This window comes from Thalassophryne amazonica, chromosome 2 (assembly GCF_902500255.1).
Source record: "Thalassophryne amazonica chromosome 2, fThaAma1.1, whole genome shotgun sequence".
In the NCBI taxonomy this organism is placed as follows: Eukaryota; Metazoa; Chordata; class Actinopteri; order Batrachoidiformes; family Batrachoididae; genus Thalassophryne; species Thalassophryne amazonica.
The window spans coordinates 18,452,947-18,474,133 of record NC_047104.1 but is presented as its reverse complement, the minus strand read 5'-3'; the positions used below and the strand labels follow the sequence as shown (position 1 = coordinate 18,474,133).

Here is a 21,187-nt window from a genome sequence, read left to right as displayed (position 1 = left end):
AAGAGTCTGTTGCTCTATAAAAAAGCCCTCCGTAAAGCTAGGACATCTTACTACTCATCACTAATTGAAGAAAATAAGAACAACCCCAGGTTTCTTTTCAGCACTGTAGCCAGGCTGACAGAGAGTCAGGGCTCTATTGAGCCGAGTATTCCTTTAACTTTAACTAGTAATGACTTCATGACTTTCTTTGCTAATAAAATTTTAACTATTAGAGAAAAAAATTACTCATAACCATCCCAAAGACATATCGTTCTCTTTGGCTGCTTTCAGTGATGCCGGTATTTGGTTAGACTCTTTCTCTCCGATTGTTCTATCTGAGTTATTTTCGTTAGTTACTTCCTCCAAACCATCAACATGTCTATTAGACCCCATTCCTACCAGGCTGCTCAAGGAAGCCCTACCATTAATTAATGCTTCAATCTTAAATATGATCAATCTGTCTTTATTAGTTGGCTATGTACCACAGGCTTTTAAGGTGGCAGTAATTAAACCATTACTTAAAAAGCCATCACTTGACCGAGCTATCTTAGCTAATTATAGGCCAATCTCCAACCTTCCTTTTCTTTCAAAATTCTTGAAAGGGTAGTTGTAAAACAGCTAACTGATCATCTGCAGAGGAATGGTCTATTTGAAGAGTTTCAGTCAGGGTTTAGAATTCATCATAGTACAGAAACAGCATTAGTGAAGGTTACAAATGATCTTCTTATGGCCTCAGACAGTGGACTCATCTCTGTACTTGTTCTGTTAGACCTCAGTGCTGCTTTTGATACTGTTGACCATAAAATTTTATTACAGAGATTAGAGCATGCCATAGGTATTAAAGGCACTGTGCTGCGGTGGTTTGAATCATATTTATCTAATAGATTACAATTTGTTCATGTAAATGGGGAATCTTCTTCACAGACTAAGGTTAATTATGGAGTCCCACAAGGTTCTGTGCTAGGACCAATTTTATTTATAAACAAATATGTAGGACTGCTTTTTTGCATTTGCGCAATATCTCTAAAATTAGAAAAGTCTTGTCTCAGAGTGATGCTGAAAAACTAATTCATGCATTTATTTCCTCTACGCTGGACTATTGTAATTCATTATTATCAGGTTGTCCTAAAAGTTCCCTGAAAGGCCTTCAGTTAATTCAAAATGCTGCAGCTAGAGTACTAACGGGGACTAGAAGGAGAGAGCATATCTCACCCATATTGGCCTCTCTTCTTTGGCTTCCTGTTAATTCTAGAATAGAATTTAAAATTCTTCTTCTTACTTATAAGGTTTTGAATAATCAGATCCCATCTTAGGGACCTCATAGTACCATATCACCCCAATAGAGCGCTTCGCTCTCAGACTGCAGGCTTTCTTGTAGTTCCTAGGGCTTGTAAGAGTAGAATGGGAGGCAGAGCCTTCAGCTTTCAGGCTCCTCTCCTCTGGAACCAGCTCCCATTTCGGATCAGGGAGACAGACACCCTCTCTACTTTTAAGATTAGGCTTAAAACTTTCCTTTTTGCTAAAGCTTATAGTTAGGGTTGGATCAGGTGACCCTGAACCATCCCTTAGTTATGCTGCTATAGACTTAGACTGCTGGGGGGTTCCCATGATGCACTGAGTGTTTCCTTCTCTTTTTGCTCTGTATGCACCACTCTGCATTTAATCATTAGTGATTGATCCACAGCATGTCTTTTTCCTGGTTCTCTCCCTCAGCCCCAACCAGTCCCAGCAGAAGACTGCCCCTCCCTGAGCCTGGTTCTGCTGGAGGTTTCTTCCTGTTAAAAGGGAGTTTTTCCTTTCCACTGTTGCCAAGTGCTTGCTCACAGGGGGTTGTTTTGACCGTTGGGGTTTTTCCGTAATTATTGTATGGCTTTGCCTTACAATATAAAGCACCTTGGGGCAACTGTTTGTTGTGATTTGACGCTATATAAATAAAATTGATTTGATTTGATTTGAAATATCACTCATGATCGCCTCGGGGGGAACGCTCACCCTGTACCATGGCTTCAGATTCTTGGCCTTATCAGTAATCTGTATCACAATAAATGGCATCGTCCTCGTGTGTGTGGTTGTCAGTGACAACAAGCGGCAAGTTCTGGGCTTGGCTAGGTAAACTTCAGCCGTCTTCAGCCAAATCATACTCACCACCTAGCGGATGTGCCAGTTCTTGCACCAGCTGTACGTCAAAAAAAACTTTAAAAATTGTAGTGGGCCAATTTCGGCATGCAGGCTGGGATGATAAACTGTTTTTTTTTTTTTTTTTTTTTTTTAATGGGGCCTAACTGAGCCCTGTTACAAAGCACCCCATTTATTTCAAACAAAAATTTTAATGTTGTGTTTCTCCTTTTCACTGTAATAAAAGTGTAGGGAATTGTGATTTTTCAGTATAGAAGTTGCACTGGACAACAGGTGCATGTCAAACTACACAAAACAAAGTGCAACTTATAGTAACAGGGAGCCATAGTCACATTTGAGGGTGGGTGCTAAAGGGTTAAATTCCGGGGACAGCACTCATCTTTCCCAATCACAAACACGGCGCCTTCTCTGAGTTTTTGGGCAAATTACACAGCAAACAAAGAGAAAATGCAACTCTGTCAAGGTGTGCAGGCTAAAACGTGCCGACACGACCGCTCCCATTTGCCTCGTCTTCCCTTCTCCACTGGGAACCAAAATAACAGCAAAATGACAGCAGTGTGAAACAGCGATCACGACAGTGTGAAACAGAGATCACGACAGTGTGAAACAGAGATCACGACAGTGTGAAACAGGGATCGTGACAGTGTGAAACAGGGATCGTGACAGTGTGAAACAGGGATCGTGACAGTGTGAAACAGGGATCGTGACAGTGTGAAACAGGGATCGTGACAGTGTGAAACAGGGATCATTACATTGTGAAACAGGGATCGTGACTGTGAAACAGATCATTACAGTGTGAAACAGAGATCACGACAGTGTGTAACAAGGATCGTGACAGTGTGAAACGGGTCATTACATTGTGAAACAGGGATCGTGACTGTGTGAAACAGGGATCATCACAGTGTGAAACAGGGATCATCACAGTGTGAAACAGGGATCATGAGAACGTGAAACAGGGCTCATGAGAACGTGAAACAGGGCTCATGAGAACGTGAAACAGGGATCACGACAGTGTGAAACAGACATCACGACAGTGTGAAACAGACATCACGACAGTGTGAAACAGGGATCATGAGAATGTGAAACAGACATCGCGACAGTGTGAAACAGACATCGCGACAGTGTGAAACAGACATCGCGACAGTGTGAAACAGACATCGCGACAGTGTGAAACAGACATCGCGACAGTGTGAAACAGACATCGCGACAGTGTGAAACAGAGATCGCGACGGTGTGTAACAGAGATCGGGACAGTGTGAAACAGGGATCGCGACAGTGTGAAACAGGGATCGTTACATTGTGAAACAGGGATAGTGACTGTGAAACAGATCATTACAGTGTGAAACAGAGATCACGACAGTGTGAAACAGAGATCACGACAGTGTGAAACGGATCGTGACAGTGTGTAACAGGGATTGTGACAGTGTGTAACAGGGATCGTGACAGTGTGTAACAGGGATCGTGACAGTGTGAAACAGGGATCGTTACAGTGTGTAACAGGGATCGTGACAGTGTGTAACAGGGATCGTGACAGTGTGAAACAGGGATCGTTACAGTGTGAAACAGGGATCGTGACTGTGAAACAGATCATTACAGTGTGAAACAGAGATCACAACAGTGTGAAACAGAGATCACGACAGTGTGAAACGGATCGTGACAGTGTGTAACAGGGATTGTGGCAGTATGAAACAGGGATCATTACATTGTGAAACAGAGATCACGACAGTGTGAAACAGATCACGACAGTGTGAAACAGAGATCACGACAGTGTGAAACAGGGATCACGGCAGCGTGAAACAGGGATCACGGCAGTGTGAAACGGGGATCATAACTGTGTGAAAAAGGGATCATGACAGCGTGAAACAGGTATCATGAAAATTCAGTAAGGTATATATTATATATTATATTCCAATTCGAAGGTGGAACTATGCTAGTATATAAAGGTAATCTAAATATCTGAAAAGGAAGAGTAAAATAGGAGAGTAGAAAAGAGTAGAGTCACTTAGGTGCCTGGTCTTGAGAACCAGGAATGGTAGGTGACAATGTGAAAGAGGGATCATTACATTGTGAAAGAGGGATCGTGATTGTGACTGTGTGAAATAGGGCTCATAACACTATGAAACAGGGATCATAATGGTGTGAAACATGGATCATGACAGTCTGAAACAGGGATCATTGCAGTGTGAAACAGAGATCATTACAGTGTGAAAGAGAGATGACAGCAGTGTGAAACAGGGATCATAGCAGTGTGAAACAGGGATCATGACACTGAAACAGATCATTACAGTGTGAAACAGATCATTACAGTGTGAAACAGATCATTACAGTGTGAAACAGAGATCACGACAGTGTGAAACAGATCACGACAGTGTGAAACAGGGATCGTGACAGTGTGAAACAGGGATCGTGACAGTGTGAAACAGGGATCGTGACAGTGTGAAACAGGGATCATTACATTGTGAAACAGATCATTACAGTGTGAAACAGAGATCACGACAGTGTGTAACAAGGATCGTGACAGTGTGAAACGGGTCATTACATTGTGAAACAGGGATCGTGACTGTGTGAAACAGAGATCACGACAGTGTGAAACAGGGATCATCACATTGTGAAACAGGGATCATCACTGTGAAACAGGGATCATGAGAACGTGAAACAGGGATCATGAGAACGTGAAACAGGGCTCATGAGAACGTGAAACAGGGATCACGACAGTGTGAAACAGGGATCACGACAGTGTGAAACAGGGATCACGACAGTGTGAAACAGGGATCACGACAGTGTGAAACAGACATCACGACAGTGTGAAACAGACATCACGACAGTGTGAAACAGACATCACGACAGTGTGAAACAGACATCACGACAGTGTGAAACAGGGATCACGACAGTGTGAAACAGGGATCGTGACAGTGTGAAACAGACTTCACGACAGTGTGAAACAGACTTCACGACAGTGTGAAACAGACATCACGACAGTGTGAAACAGACATCACGACAGTGTGAAACAGACATCACGACAGTGTGAAACAGACATCACGACAGTGTGAAACAGACATCACGACAGTGTGAAACAGACATCACGACAGTGTGAAACAGACATCACGACAGTGTGAAACAGACATCACGACAGTGTGAAACAGACATCACGACAGTGTGTAACAGGGATCGTGACAGTGTGTAACAGGGATCGTGACAGTGTGAAACAGGGATCGTGACAGTGTGAAACAGGGATCGTGACAGTGTGAAACAGGGATAGTGACTGTGAAACAGATCATTACAGTGTGAAACAGAGATCACGACAGTGTGAAACAGGGATCGTGACAGTGTGAAACAGGGATCGTTACATTGTGAAACAGAGATTGTGACTGTGAAACAGATCATTACAGTGTGAAACAGAGATCACAACAGTGTGAAACAGAGATCACGACAGTGTGAAACGGATCGTGACAGTGTGTAACAGGGATTGTGGCAGTATGAAACAGGGATCATTACATTGTGAAACAGATATCACGACAGTGTGAAACAGAGATCACGACAGTGTGAAACAGGGATCACGGCAGCGTGAAACGGATCACGGCAGTGTGAAACGGGGATCATAACTGTGTGAAAAAGGGATCATGACAGCGTGAAACAGGTATCATGAAAATTCAGTAAGGTATATATTATATATTATATTCCAATTCTAAGGTGGAACTATGCTAGTATATAAAGGTAATCTAAATATCTGAAAAGGAAGAGTAAACAGAGATCACGACAGTGTGAAACGGATCGTGACAGTGTGTAACAGGGATTGTGGCAGTATGAAACAGGGATCATTACATTGTGAAACAGAGATCACGACAGTGTGAAACAGATCACGACAGTATGTAACAGGGATCGTGACAGTGTGTGACAGGGATCGTGACAGTGTGTAACAGGGATCGTGACAGTGTGAAACAGGGATCGTTACATTGTGAAACAGGGATCGTGACTGTGAAACAGATCATTACAGTGTGAAACAGAGATCACAACAGTGTGAAACAGAGATCACGACAGTGTGAAACGGATCGTGACAGTGTGTAACAGGGATTGTGGCAGTATGAAACAGGGATCATTACATTGTGAAACAGAGATCACGACAGTGTGAAACAGAGATCACGACAGTATGTAACAGGAATCGTGACAGTGTGAAACGGGATCGTGACAGTGTGAAACAGAGATTGTGACAGTGTGAAACAGGGATCACGGCAGCGTGAAACAGGGATCACGGCAGCGTGAAACGGGGATCATAACTGTGTGAAAAAGGGATCATGACAGCGTGAAACAGGTATCATGACGGTGTAAAACAGGGATTATGACAATGTGAAACAGAGATCACGACGCAGGGTGTGACGCAGGGATCATTACATTGTGAAACATGGATCGTGACAGTGTGAAACAGGGATCATTACATTGTGAAACAGGGATTGTGACTGTGAAATGGATCAGTGTGAAACGGGTCATGACAATGTGTAACAGGTATCATTACATCGTGAAACAGGATTCACAACAGTGTGAAACAGGTATCTGACAGTGTGAAACAGGTATCTGACAGTGAAACAGGGATCACGACAGTGTGAAACAGGCATCATGACAGTGTGAAGCAGGGATCATGACAGTTTGAAACAGGGATCCTTACAGTGTGAAACAGGGATCATGACAGTGTGAAACAGGCATCATAACCATGTGAAACAGGGATCATGACAGTGTAAAACAGGCATCATAACCATGTGAAACATGGAACATTACAGTGTAAAACAGGGATCATAACCATGTGAAACAGGGATCATAACCATGTGAAACAGGGATCATTACATTGTGAAACAGGGATCATAACCATGTGAAACAGGGATCATTACATTGTGAAACAGGGATCATAACCGTGTGAAACAGGGATCATTACAGTGTTAAACAGGGATCATGACAATAAGAAACAGGTCTTATACAGTCTGCAACAGATGTTAGAATATGAAACAGGTCTCATGCAGTGTAAAACGGGCGTCATTAGAATATGAAACAGGTCTCATGCAGTGTAAAACGGGTGTCATTACAATATGAAACAGGACCCATACAGTGTGCAGCAGGTATTACAATATGAAACTGGTCTTGTTCAGTGTGAATTAGGTGTCATTACAACATGAAACATGACTAGTATAATGTGAAACAGGTATTACAATATGAAACTGGTCTTGTTCTGTGTGAAACAGGTATTATTATAATATGAAACAGGTCTTGTACAGTGTGAAATTGGTGTCATCACAATATGAAACAGGACTCCTGCAGTGTGAAGCAGGTATTACAGTATCAAACAGGTCTTGTGCATTGTGAAACATATGTCATTACAATGTGAAACGAATCTCATACAACATAAACAAGTATCATTATAGTCTGAAACAGGTCTTGTGCAGTGTGAAACAGGTATAATTTCAATATGAAACAGTTCTCGTACACTGTGTAATGGATGATTACAATATGAAACAGGTCTAATACAGTGTTAAACATGTTTTATTACAATATGAAACAGGTCATGCACGATGTGAAACAGTGAAAACAGGTATTACCATATGAAACGGGTCTCATTCCCATATGAAACAGGACTCGTACAGTGTGAAATGTATTACTACAATATGAAACATGTCTCATACAGTGTGAAACAGGGATCATGACAGTGTGAAACAGGGATCATTACAGTATGAAACGGATCAGGGCATTATGAAACAGGGTTCATTACAATATGAAACAAGCCTTGTATAATCTGAAACAGGACTCATACAGTGTAAAACAGATATCATTACAATATGAAACAGGACTCACACAGTGTAAAACATATTACAATATGAAACAGGCCTTGTACAGTGTAAAACAGGACTCATACAGTATAATATAGGGATGATTACAATATGAAACAGGTCTCGTATAGTCTGAAAAGTAGCTTTACAATATGGAACACATCTCGTACAGTGTGAAACAGGTATCATTACAATATGAAACCGGACTTGTGCAATGTAAAACCGGTGTCATTAGAATATGAAACAGGTGTCGTACAGTTTGAAGCAGGTATCATTACAATATGAAACAGGTCTTGTGTAGTGTGAAACATGTATTGTTACAGCATGAAACAGGTGTCGTACAGTGTGAAATTTATTACAATATGGAACAGGTCTCGTACAGTGTAAAACGTGAAACACGATTAGAAAAACAGTCGGATATGAACATGTTCCATAAATATCTAAACAGCATTGTTAAAAACACACAAATTGAAAGCTTACCAGTTCACGACCGGCCATCTGTTAGATATATAGATATATATCTATATATATAGATATATATGTATATATAGATATATATATATCTGACGAGGGGGGTGGACCAGTGCTCACTCAAAGCCTGCCCACAGGCGAATGACGCAACCGACAGGCGTGAAAAAACTCACGCATGCGCACGAAGGTTCAAGCTTGGCTGATGCAAGCGCACGATTCAAATCCATATATATATATGGATATGTATATATATATATATATATATATATACAAGGTCTGTTAGAAAAGTTTCCGACCTTTTTATTTTTTTCAAAAACTATATAAAACTATAACTTGTTGTTGTGTAGTCTTACACACCTCTCTGCAGCTTCTCTCCCCCTGCCATCCCCTCATTACCCCATCCCCGTAGAGACGGTGCCTGCTCCCAGACTACCAATAACCAGCAAAAATCTATTTAAGCATAAAAATTCAAAAAGAAAAAATAATATAGCACCTTCAACTGCACCACAGACTAAAACAGTTAAATGTGGTCTATTAAACATTAGGTCTCTCTCTTCTAAGTCCCTGTTGGTAAATTATATAATAATTGATCAACATATTGATTTATTCTGCCTAACAGAAACCTGGTTACAGCAGGATGAATATGTTAGTTTAAATGAGTCAACACCCCCGAGTCACACTAACTGTCAGAATGCTCGTAGCACGGGCCGAGGCAGAGGATTAGCAGCAATCTTCCATTCCAGCTTATTAATTAATCAAAAACCCAGACAGAGCTTTAATTCATTTGAAAGCTTGTCTCTTAGTCTTGTCCATCCAAATTGGAAGTCCCAAAAACCAGTTTTATTTGTTATTATCTATCGTCCACCTGGTCGTTACTGTGAGTTTCTCTGTGAATTTTCAGACCTTTTGTCTGACTTAGTGCTTAGCTCAGATAAGATAATTATAGTGGGCGATTTTAACATCCACACAGATGCTGAGAATGACAGCCTCAACACTGCATTTAATCTATTATTAGACTCTATTGGCTTTGCTCAAAAAGTAAATGAGTCCACCCACCACTTTAATCATATCTTAGATCTTGTTCTGACTTATGGTATGGAAATAGAAGACTTAACAGTATTCCCTGAAAACTCCCTTCTGTCTGATCATTTCTTAATAACATTTACATTTACTCTGATGGACTACCCAGCAGTGGGGAATAAGTTTCATTACACTAGAAGTCTTTCAGAAAGCGCTGTAACTAGGTTTAAGGATATGATTCCTTCTTTAGGTTCTCTAATGCCATATACCAACACAGTGCAGAGTAGCTACCTAAACTCTGTAAGGGAGATAGAGTATCTCGTCAATAGTTTTACATCCTCATTGAAGACAACTTTGGATGCTGTAGCTCCTCTGAAAAAGAGAGCTTTAAATCAGAAGTGTCTGACTCCGTGGTATAACTCACAAACTCGTAGCTTAAAGCAGATAACCCGTAAGTTGGAGAGGAAATGGCGTCTCACTAATTTAGAAGATCTTCACTTAGCCTGGAAAAACAGTCTGTTGCTCTATAAAAAAGCCCTCCGTAAAGCTAGGACATCTTTCTACTCATCACTAATTGAAGAAAATAAGAACAACCCCAGGTTTCTTTTCAGCACTGTAGCCAGGCTGACAAAGAGTCAGAGCTCTATTGAGCTGAGTATTCCATTAACTTTAACTAGTAATGACTTCATGACTTTCTTTGCTAACAAAATTTTAACTATTAGAGAAAAAATTACTCATAACCATCCCAAAGACGTATCGTTATCTTTGGCTTATTTCAGTGATGCCGGTATTTGGTTAGACTCTTTCTCTCCGATTGTTCTGTCTGAGTTATTTTCATTAGTTACTTCATCCAAACCATCAACATGTTTATTAGACCCCATTCCTACCAGGCTGCTCAAGGAAGCCCTACCATTATTTAATGCTTCGATCTTAAATATGATCAATCTATCTTTGTTAGTTGGCTATGTACCACAGGCTTTTAAGGTGGCAGTAATTAAACCATTACTTAAAAAGCCATCACTTGACCCAGCTATCTTAGCTAATTATAGGCCAATCTCCAACCTTCCTTTTCTCTCAAAAATTCTTGAAAGGGTAGTTGTAAAACAGCTAACTGATCATCTGCAGAGGAATGGTCTATTTGAAGAATTTCAGTCAGGTTTTAGAATTCATCATAGTACAGAAACAGCATTAGTGAAGGTTACAAATGATCTTCTTATGGCCTCGGACAGTGCACTCATCTCTGTGCTTGTTCTGTTAGACTTCAGTGCTGCTTTTGATACTGTTGACCATAAAATTTTATTACAGAGATTAGACCATGCCATAGGTATTAAAGGCACTGCGCTGCGGTGGTTTGAATCATATTTGTCTAATAGATTACAATTTGTTCATGTAAATGGGGAATCTTCTTCACAGACTAAAGTTAATTATGGAGTTCCACAAGGTTCTGTGCTAGGACCAATTTTATTCACTTTATACATGCTTCCCTTAGGCAGTATTATTAGACGATATTGCTTAAATTTTCATTGTTACGCAGATGATACCCAGCTTTATCTATCCATGAAGCCAGAGGACACACACCAATTAGCTAAACTGCAGGATTGTCTTACAGACATAAAGACATGGATGACCTCTAATTTCCTGCTTTTAAACTCAGATAAAACTGAAGTTATTGTACTTGGCCCCACAAATCTTAGAAACATGGTGTCTAACCAGATCCTTACTCTGGATGGCATTACCCTGACCTCTAGTAATACTGTGAGAAATCTTGGAGTCATTTTTGATCAGGATATGTCATTCAAAGCGCATATTAAACAAATATGTAGGACTGCTTTTTTGCATTTACGCAATATCTCTAAAATCAGAAAGGTCTTGTCTCAGAGTGATGCTGAAAAACTAATTCATGCATTTATTTCCTCTAGGCTGGACTATTGTAATTCATTATTATCAGGTTGTCCTAAAAGTTCCCTAAAAAGCCTTCAGTTAATTCAAAATGCTGCAGCTAGAGTACTGACGGGGACTAGAAGGAGAGAGCATATCTCACCCATATTGGCCTCTCTTCATTGGCTTCCTGTTAATTCTAGAATAGAATTTAAAATTCTTCTTCTTACTTATAAGGTTTTGAATAATCAGGTCCCATCTTATCTTAGGGACCTCGTAGTACCATATCACCCCAATAGAGCGCTTCGCTCTCAGACTGCAGGCTTACTTGTAGTTCCTAGGGTTTGTAAGAGTAGAATGGGAGGCAGAGCCTTCAGCTTTCAGGCTCCTCTCCTGTGGAACCAGCTCCCAATTCAGATCAGGGAGACAGACACCCTCTCTACTTTTAAGATTAGGCTTAAAACTTTCCTTTTTGCTAAAGCTTATAGTTAGGGCTGGATCAGGTGACCCTGAACCATCCCTTAGTTATGCTGCTATAGACGTAGACTGCTGGGGGGTTCCCATGATGCACTGTTTCTTTCTCTTTTTGCTCTGTATGCACCACTCTGCATTTAATCATTAGTGATCGATCTCTGCTCCCCTCCACAGCATGTCTTTTTCCTGGTTCTCTCCCTCAGCCCCAACCAGTCCCAGCAGAAGACTGCCCCTCCCTGAGCCTGGTTCTGCTGGAGGTTTCTTCCTGTTAAAAGGGAGTTTTTCCTTCCCATTGTAGCCAAGTGCTTGCTCACAGGGGGTCGTTTTGACCGTTGGGGTTTTACATAATTATTGTATGGCCTTGCCTTACAATATAAAGCGCCTTGGGGCAACTGTTTGTTGTGATTTGGCGCTATATAAAAAAATTGATTGATTGATTGATTGTGCGCCATGAGCGGCTCCGTCCCGACGCGCGAATTCCTCCGCACGTCTTTCATTACAAAATCTCCTGTAACAATGGAATGTGCCGCAAAAGTGCTGATGTCCACATTTTCTGCAATTTCTCTGGTAGTCACACGACGTCCCGGATCAACACAGCCTTCACTTTGAAAATGATCTGGTCGTTTCAGCCTGTCGATGGCCGCTCCAAGCGCGGCGCGCCCTCAGCCACTGGGGGTCGTCTTTAATCCGGTTGTAATCCTCCTTAATCTGTGTGACGCCGATAGAATCTTCACCGAAAGCCATCTGAATTTTCCGAATGGTTTCCACCTGGCTGTCTCACACAATTTCTGAAAAAATTTTCATGGAGCAAAGCGGCAGTCGCTCAGCCATTTCCCTGACAATGAAAATCCGAAGAGGGGGGTGGACCAGTGCTCACTCAAAGCCTGCCCACAGGCGAATGACGCAACCGACAGGCGTGAAAAAACTCAGGCATGCGCACGAAGGTTCAAGCTTGGCTGATGCAAGCGCACGATTCAAATCCATATAGTTTTTGAAAAAAATAAAAAGGTCGGATACTTTTCTAACAGACCTCATATATATATATAATAAGCGTGTTATAAAGCTCGCATTCCATTAATAATCCTTTAAAACATCATGACAGCATAGCTGCATCAGTCACTGAAGGTCTTTGTGTGGGTATCTTTCAGTTGTGGTTGTCCCACGGCCCCGGAGTGCTGGTGATCGACTCTCTAAGTCTTCAGGCACTTCAGAGGTTGGAGGCCTACAGTCCCCCATCCTCCATCGTGGCCATAACCAGCAGCTTCAGCCTGTGGGAAGATGAGGCGGTTTGGACCCTGGATGACCACAGTAACACCCTGCTGCTGTACCACGCAGCCACCTACCAGCTGTGCGCCAAGTACTGGTGAGTCTGAAGGACCAGAGCCTACACGTAGCTTCTGTGACCGCGCTGGTACTGCAAAGGATTGTGGGGGAACACGTTCATTAGAAACACATGGTTGGGAATTTAATGTTGAAAAGCCCCTTTGGTGAACATTTTGCATTATATCTCAATCAAAAGTCCCTCAAACACTCTCATTTTTCTGTTATGGATTTACAGTGAGGAAAATTAGTATTTGAACACCCTGTGATTTTGCAAGTTCTCCCACTTAGAAATCATGGAGGGGTCTGAAATTTTCATCTTAGGTGCATGTCCACTGTGAGAGACATAATCTTAAAAAAAAAAAAAATCTGGAAATCACATTGTATGATTTTTTTTAATAATTTATATGTATGTTACTGCTGCAAATAAGTATTGGACCCCCTACCAACCAGCAAGAATTCTGGAGGATGAGAACAACCGCAAGAAAACCATCCCAACTGTGAAGCATTGGGGTGGAAACATCATACTCTGGGGGTGCTCTTCTGCAAAGGGGACAGGACGACTGCATCGTATTGAAGGGAGGATGGATGGAGTCGTGTATTGCGAGATTTTGGCAAACAACCTCCTTCCCTCAGTAAGAGCATTGAAGATGGGTCATGGCTGGGTCTTCCAGCATGACAATGACCCCAAACACACAGCCAGGGCAACTAATGGGGGGCTCCATAAGAAGCATTTCAAGGTCCTGGAGTGGCCTGGCCAGTCTCCAGACCTGAACTCAATAGAAAATCTTTGGAGGGAGCTGAAACTCCAAACCTGAAAGATCTAGAGAAGATCTGTATGAAGGAGTGGACCAAAATCCCTGCTGCAGTGTGTGAAAACCTGGTGAAAAACTACAGGAAACGTTTGACCTCTGTAATTGCAAACAAAGGCTACTGTACCAAATATTAACATTGATTTTCACAGGTGTTCAAATACTTATTTGCAGCAGTAACATACAAATAAATTATTAAAAAAAAATCATACATTGTGATTTCCGGATTTTTTTTTTTTTTTTTTTTAGATTATGTCTCTCACAGTGGACGTGCACCTAAGATGAAAATTTCAGACCCCTCCATGATGACTGGCTATGGTGGACAGGTTGGCGTGTGATTGATTGAGTGTGTGAACAGGTGTCTTTTATACAGGTAACAAGTTCAAACAGGTGCAATTAATACTGGTAAAGAGTGCAGAATAAGAGGGCTTCTTAAAGAAAAATTAACAGGTCTGTGAGAGCCAGAATTCTTGCTGGTTGGTAGGTGTTCAAGTACTTATTTGCAGCAGTAACATACAAATAAATTATTTAAAAAATCACACATTGTGATTTCAAGATTTTTTTTTTTTAGATTATGTCTCTCACAGTGGACATGCCCCTAAGATGAAAATTTCAGACCCCTCCATGATTTCTAAGTGGGAGAACTTGCAAAACCGCAGGGTGTTCAAATACTTATTTTCCTCACTGTATTAGAAAGTGGAAGAAACACAAGATGACTGTCAATCTCCCTTGGTCTGGGATTCCATGCAAGATCTCACTTTGTGGGGTAAGGATGATTCTGAGAAAGCTCAGAACTACACAGGAGGACCTGGTCAATGACCTGAAGAGAGCTGGGACCACAGTCACAAAGATTACATTAGTAACACATGATGCTGTCATGGTTTAAAATCCTGCAGGGCAGCAAGGTCCCCCTGTTCAAGCCAGCACATGTCCAGGCCTGTTTGAAGTTCACCAGTGACCATCTGGATGTTCCAGAGGAGGCATGGGAGAAGGTCATATTTTCCTCACTGTACCTACACCACCAAAATTAGATGGAAATTCCAATTTTATGCCTGTTTGTCGATCCTCCAGTTATCAGTCAGAAACCAAGTGCCAAAAAGCAATGACAAATTGTGCTGTGAAAATTATCGGAAAAAGAATTCATAAACTGAAAAAGTTGAAAACCCCCCCCAACACCACAAAAAAATATTGGATTCAAGTACATGAACTAAATACATGCTCCTGACATTTGATCACATCTAATTTAGTTTATGAAAAGCCACTTCTTACAGGACTTTGACTGTGAAAATTTTTTCCAAGGTAAAATTTTGTGCAATTGTCAACTAGTGTTGGCAGAGGTTTGTCCTTTATGAGCACAGTGCTCTAGTTTTTGTTTTGTTTTTTACTCATCATCATCATTCGTATCTATACAACCAGTGTTTAGCGAACCCGGACGGCAACACAGACGTGTGAGATTGCATGTTTGTGACATGAACCAAGACCCCAGAAATGGAAAGTGTTTCAGTTCCTTGTCTGGCTACTTGAGGCAAGATGCAGAAAGGAGCAGGTTTCCGTAGAATCCCATGTTAAAATTACATCCTGGTACCAAAATGGTTTTGGTCTCTATAGCTAGTTTTCGAAGTTGTTTTATAACTTATTACCTCCGCCAAGGAGGTTGTGTTTTCGGTCACGTTTGTTTATTTGTCTGTCTATCAGCAGGATAACTCAAAAAGTTTTGAACAGATTTTGATGAAATTTTGTGGAGTGGTTGGAAATGACAAGAGGAACAAGTGATTAAATTTTAGCGGTGATCCGGATCACGATCTGGATCCCGATGCTAACGCATTAGCATGTCTATGGCATTTTCAGTGTTAAAAGTTGGCATTAAGCAGTTGCAGCTGTCATCACGTTCGGGTGCATTTGTTTTCAAATAGTAATATTTCTTAAATTTATTTTTGTTGAAATTTTGTGGAGTGGTTGGAAATGACAAGAGGAACAAGTGATTAAATTTTAGTGGTGATCCGGATCACGATCCGGATCCTGATGCTAACACGTTAGCATGTCTATGGCATTTTCAATGTTAAAAGTTAGCATTAAGCAGTTGCAGCTGTCATCATGTTCGGGTGCATTTGTTTTCAAATTGTAATATTTCTTAAATTTATTTTTGTTTAGGGTTAGCCCTCTGTCAGCAGGATAACTCAAAAGTTTTGAATGGATTTTGATGAAATTTTGTGGAGTGGTTGGAAATGACAAGAGGAACAAGTGATTAAATTTTAGTGTTGATCCGGATCACGATCCGTATCCCGATGCTAACGTGTTAGCATGTCTATAGATAAGATAATTATAGTGGGCGATCTTAACATCCACACAGATGCTGAGAATGACAGCCTCAACACTGCATTTAATCTATTATTAGACTCTATCGGCTTTGCTCAAAAAGTAAATGAGTCCACCCACCACTTTAATCATATTTTAGATCTTGTTCTGACTTATGGTATGGAAATAGAAGACTTAACAGTATTCCCTGAAAACTCCCTTCTGTCTGATCATTTTTTAATAACATTTACATTTACCCTGATGGACTACCCTGCAGTGGGGAATAAGTTTCATTACACTAGAAGTCTTTCAGAAAGCGCTGTAACTAGGTTTAAGGATATGATTCCTTCTTTATGTTCTCTAATGTCATATACCAACACAGAGCAGAGTAGCTACCTAAACTCTGTAAGGGAGCTAGAGTATCTCGTCAATAGTTTTACATCCTCATTGAAGACAACTTTGGATGCTGTAGCTCCTCTGAAAAAGAGAGCTTTAAATCAGAAGTGTCTGACTCCGTGGTATAACTCACAAACTCGTAGCTTAAAGCAGATAACCCGTAAGTTGGAGAGGAAATGGCGTCTCACTAATTTAGAAGATCTTCACTTAGCCTGGAAAAAGAGTTTGTTGCTCTATAAGAAAGCCCTCCGTGAAGCTAGGACATCTTTCTACTCATCACTAATTGAAGAAAATAAGAACAACCCCAGGTTTCTTTTCAGCACTGTAGCCAGGCTGACAAAGAGTCAGAGCTCTATTGAGCTGAGTATTCCATTAACTTTAACTAGTGATGACTTCATGACTTTCTTTGCTAACAAAATTTTGACTATTAGAGAAAAAATTACTCATAACCATCCCAAAGATGTATCGTTATCTTTGGCTGCTTTCAGTGATGCCGGTATTTGGTTAGACTCTTTCTCTCCGATTGTTCTGCCTCAGTTATTTTCATTAGTTACTTCATCCAAACCATCAACATGCTTATTAGACCCCATTCCTACCAGGCTGCTCAAGGAAGTCCTACCATTATTTAATGCTTCAATCTTAAATATGATCAATCTATCTTTGTTAGTTGGTTATGTACCACAGGCCTTTAAGGTGGCAGTAATTAAACCACTACTTAAAAAGCCATCACTTGACCCAGCTATCTTAGCTAATTATAGGCCAATCTCCAACCTTCCTTTTCTCTCAAAGATTCTTGAGAGGGTAGTTGTAAAACAGCTAACTGATCACCTGCAGAGGAATGGTCTATTTGAAGAGTTTCAGTCAGGTTTTAGAATTCATCATAGTACAGAAACAGCATTAGTGAAGGTTACAAATGATCTTCTTATGGCTTCGGACAGTGGACTTATCTCTGTGCTTGTTCTGTTGGACCTCAGTGCTGCTTTTGATACTGTTGACCATAAAATTTTATTACAGAGATTAGAGCATGTCATAGGTATTAAAGGCATTGCGCTGCGGTGGTTTGAATCATATTTGTCTAATAGATTACAGTTTGTTCATGTAAATGGGGAATCTTCTTCACAGACTAAAGTTAATTATGGAGTTCCACAAGGTTCTGTGCTAGGACCAATTTTATTCACTTTATACATGCTTCCCTTGGGCAGTATTATTAGACGGTATTGCTTAAATTTTCATTGTTACGCAGATGATACCCAGCTTTATCTATCCATGAAGCCAGAGGATACACACCAATTAGCTAAACTGCAGGATTGTCTTACAGACATAAAGACATGGATGACCTCTAATTTCCTGCTTTTAAACTCAGATAAAACTGAAGTTATTGTACTTGGCCCCACAAATCTTAGAAGCATGGTGTCTAACCAGATCGTTACTCTGGATGGCATTTCCCTGATCTCTAGTAATACTGTGAGAAATCTTGGAGTTATTTTTGATCAGGATATGTCATTCAAAGCGCATATTAAACAAATATGTAGGACTGCCTTTTTGCATTTACGCAATATTTCTAAAATCAGAAAGGTCTTGTCTCAGAGTGATGCTGAAAAACTAATTCATGCATTTATTTCCTCTAGGCTGGACTATTGTAATTCATTATTATCAGGTTGTCCTAAAAGTTCCCTAAAAAGCCTTCAGTTGGTTCAGAATGCTGCAGCTAGAGTACTGACGGGGACTAGCAGCAGAGAGCATATCTCACCCGTGTTGGCCTCTCTTCATTGGCTTCCTGTTAATTCTAGAATAGAATTTAAAATTCTTCTTCTTACTTATAAGGTTTTGAATAATCAGGTCCCATCTTATCTTAGGGACCTCGTAGTACCATATTACCCCATTAGAGCGCTTCGCTCTCAGACTGCGGGCTTACTTGTGGTTCCTAGGGTTTGTAAGAGTAGAATGGGAGGCAGAGCCTTCAGCTTTCAGGCTCCTCTCCTGTGGAACCAGCTCCCAATTCAGATCAGGGAGACAGATACCCTCTCTACTTTTAAGATTAGGCTTAAAACTTTCCTTTTCGCTAAGGCTTATAGTTAGGGCTGGATCGGGTGACCCTGGACCATCCCTTGGTTATGTTGCTTTAGACGTAGACTGTGGGGGGTTCCCATGATGCACTGTTTCTTTCTTTTTTTGCTCCGTATGCATCACTCTCCATTTAATCATTAGTGATCGATCTCTGCCCCCCTTCTCGGCATGTCTTTTTCCTGGTTCTTTCCCTCAGCCCCAGCCAGTCTCAGCAGAAGACTGCCCCTCCCTGAGCCTGGTTCTGCTGGAGGTTTCTTCCTGTTAAAAGGGAGTTTTTCCTTCCCACTGTGTCCAAGTGCTTGCTCATAGGGGGTCGTTTTGACCGTTGGGGTTTTTCATGGTTATTGTATGGCCTTGCCTTGCAATATGGAGCGCCTTGGGGCAACTGTTTTTTGTGATTTGGCGCTATATAAGAAAAAAGTTGATTGATTGGTTGATGTCTATGGCATTTTCAGTGTTAAAAGTTAGCATTAAGCAGTTGCAGCTGCCATCGCATTCTGGTGCATTTGTTTTCAAATTGTAATATTTCTTAAATTTATTTTTGTTTAGGGTTAGCCCTCTGTCTGTCAGCAGGATAACTCAAAACATTTTGAACGGATTCTAATGAAATTTTGTGGAGTGGTTGGAAATGACAAGAGGAACAAGTGATTAAATTTTAGTGGTGATCCGGATCACGATCCGGATCCCGATGCTAACACGTTAGCATGTCTATGGCATTTTCAGTGTTAAAAGTTAGCATTAAGCAGTTGCAGCTGTCATCACGCTTGGGTGCATTTGTTTTCAAATTGTAATATTTCTTAAATTTATTTTTGCTTATATATTAATAATCTAATGATTATTATATACAATTTTAGAGAAAGAGACAAAAAGAAATAGATCACTGTGCCAAGGAGGGAATCTCTTTAGGGTCAGTGACCCTATGGCCTTGTTCAGAGAAGTGTTTCATAAATGTTAAAAATTCATATATTTGCAGTTTAGTTGAATAATAAATTGAATTTAGTCTTTTATTTGTTTTTGTCTATAAGCACATGCAATATTAATATCAGTGCTCAGATGACAGTAGCGTCTGGGAAAGGTGCAAGTTGCAATAAACTGTGATGCCAAGCGCTAAGGATACATGCTGTCCAGTCACAGCAGATGAAACTTTTTTTTACTACTGAGCAAACATCATTGTTAGACTTTTTTAGGTTCAGTGATTCCACGGCGTGTTGATGTTATGGCATCAGTGACCCCATGGCCTTGGCGGAGGTTTGCACTCTCTGAGTGCTTCTAGTTAGTTTAAGATATTTTAAGCCATAAAACATAATTAGGGGCGTGGTTGCTTTGAGTGACATGTAGTGTGTGCCATCAGTTGACTCCAGACTGCTCCTCCATTCACCATGAGCTGTTGCTTACAAGCTGTTGTGGAGGACTGCATCTGTCCTTTCCAAGAGGCAAACCCTGACAGTGTTAGATGAAGCCAATGCAGAAGTTGCAGTTTCTTGACTCGCCACTTGAGGCTGGCTCCAAAACACAGCACTTTTCCCATAAGACTAGGGATGGGTATCAAAAATCAGTTCCTTTTAAGATCCACCCACATCAACAGCCTTTTTGCATAACGATTCCTTTATCAGTCCTTCACTTCACATTACGCCGCAGCAGCCATTGTTTTGAGGGTATTTAACGGGAAAATTATAATTTCTCTATGTTGATTGCAGACCTGCTGCTTCGCTGCTTTTCATAAGTGGCAGGTCCACAATTTCTTCATTAACCCCTGTCAAAGCCATTTAATAATGTTAATCGTGAGTCACCTTTAAAGTCACTAACTGGGACTCTTGTCTTGTTGCGGGCAAAAAACAAGAATCGTCCTCCGTTCTGTTCCTGTTTTGTGGGACTGAGTACACAGCTCCGAACGCTGGCGATTTTGGTCGGAATTAATAACTTAAAAGCGAATCACCGTTTTAAATCAAATGACGCCTCTTTCCAAATGTTGTAATACAGACAATAAACTACAACCGACCAATACTGTTTTTTTTTTCTCCCAAAATGAGACATTCTCCATTCCTTATGAATTATATCTTGATGTGCAGAGAAGCCGGCTCAGCTCAGAGCCTATGGAGTTACATATGTCTCATTGATATCTGAAAGGAAATGCCTTTGACAAAAACTACAGATTGTGTTTATTTCTACAATGGTATGTAAAAGTTCGGGCACCCCTGATGATTTACATGATTTTCCTTTATAAATCATTGGTTGTTTGGATCAACAATTTCAGTTAAATATATCATATAGCAGACAAACACACTGATATTTGAGAAGTGAAACGAAGTTTATAGGATTTTCAGAAAGTGTGCAATAATTCTTTAAACAAAATTAGACAGGTGCATAAATTTGGGCACCCCAACAGAAAAATACCTTAATATTTAGTAGATCCTCCTTTTGCAGAAATAACAGCTTCTAAACGCTTCCTATAGCTTCCAATGTGAGTCTGGATTCTGGCTGAAGGTATTTGGGACCATTCTTCTTTACAAAACATCTCAGGTTTGTTGG

General features: G+C 40.7%; 1 protein-coding gene across 1 annotated transcript in view; it reads left to right on the top strand.

The window, feature by feature from the left end:
- Positions 1-21,187, top strand: part of lrrk1 (leucine-rich repeat kinase 1) — a 387,270-nt gene that overhangs the window by 315,869 nt on the left and 50,214 nt on the right. The window contains 1 exon segment of the mRNA XM_034162532.1: positions 12,917-13,131. Coding sequence (XP_034018423.1) covers positions 12,917-13,131 — 215 coding nt within the window.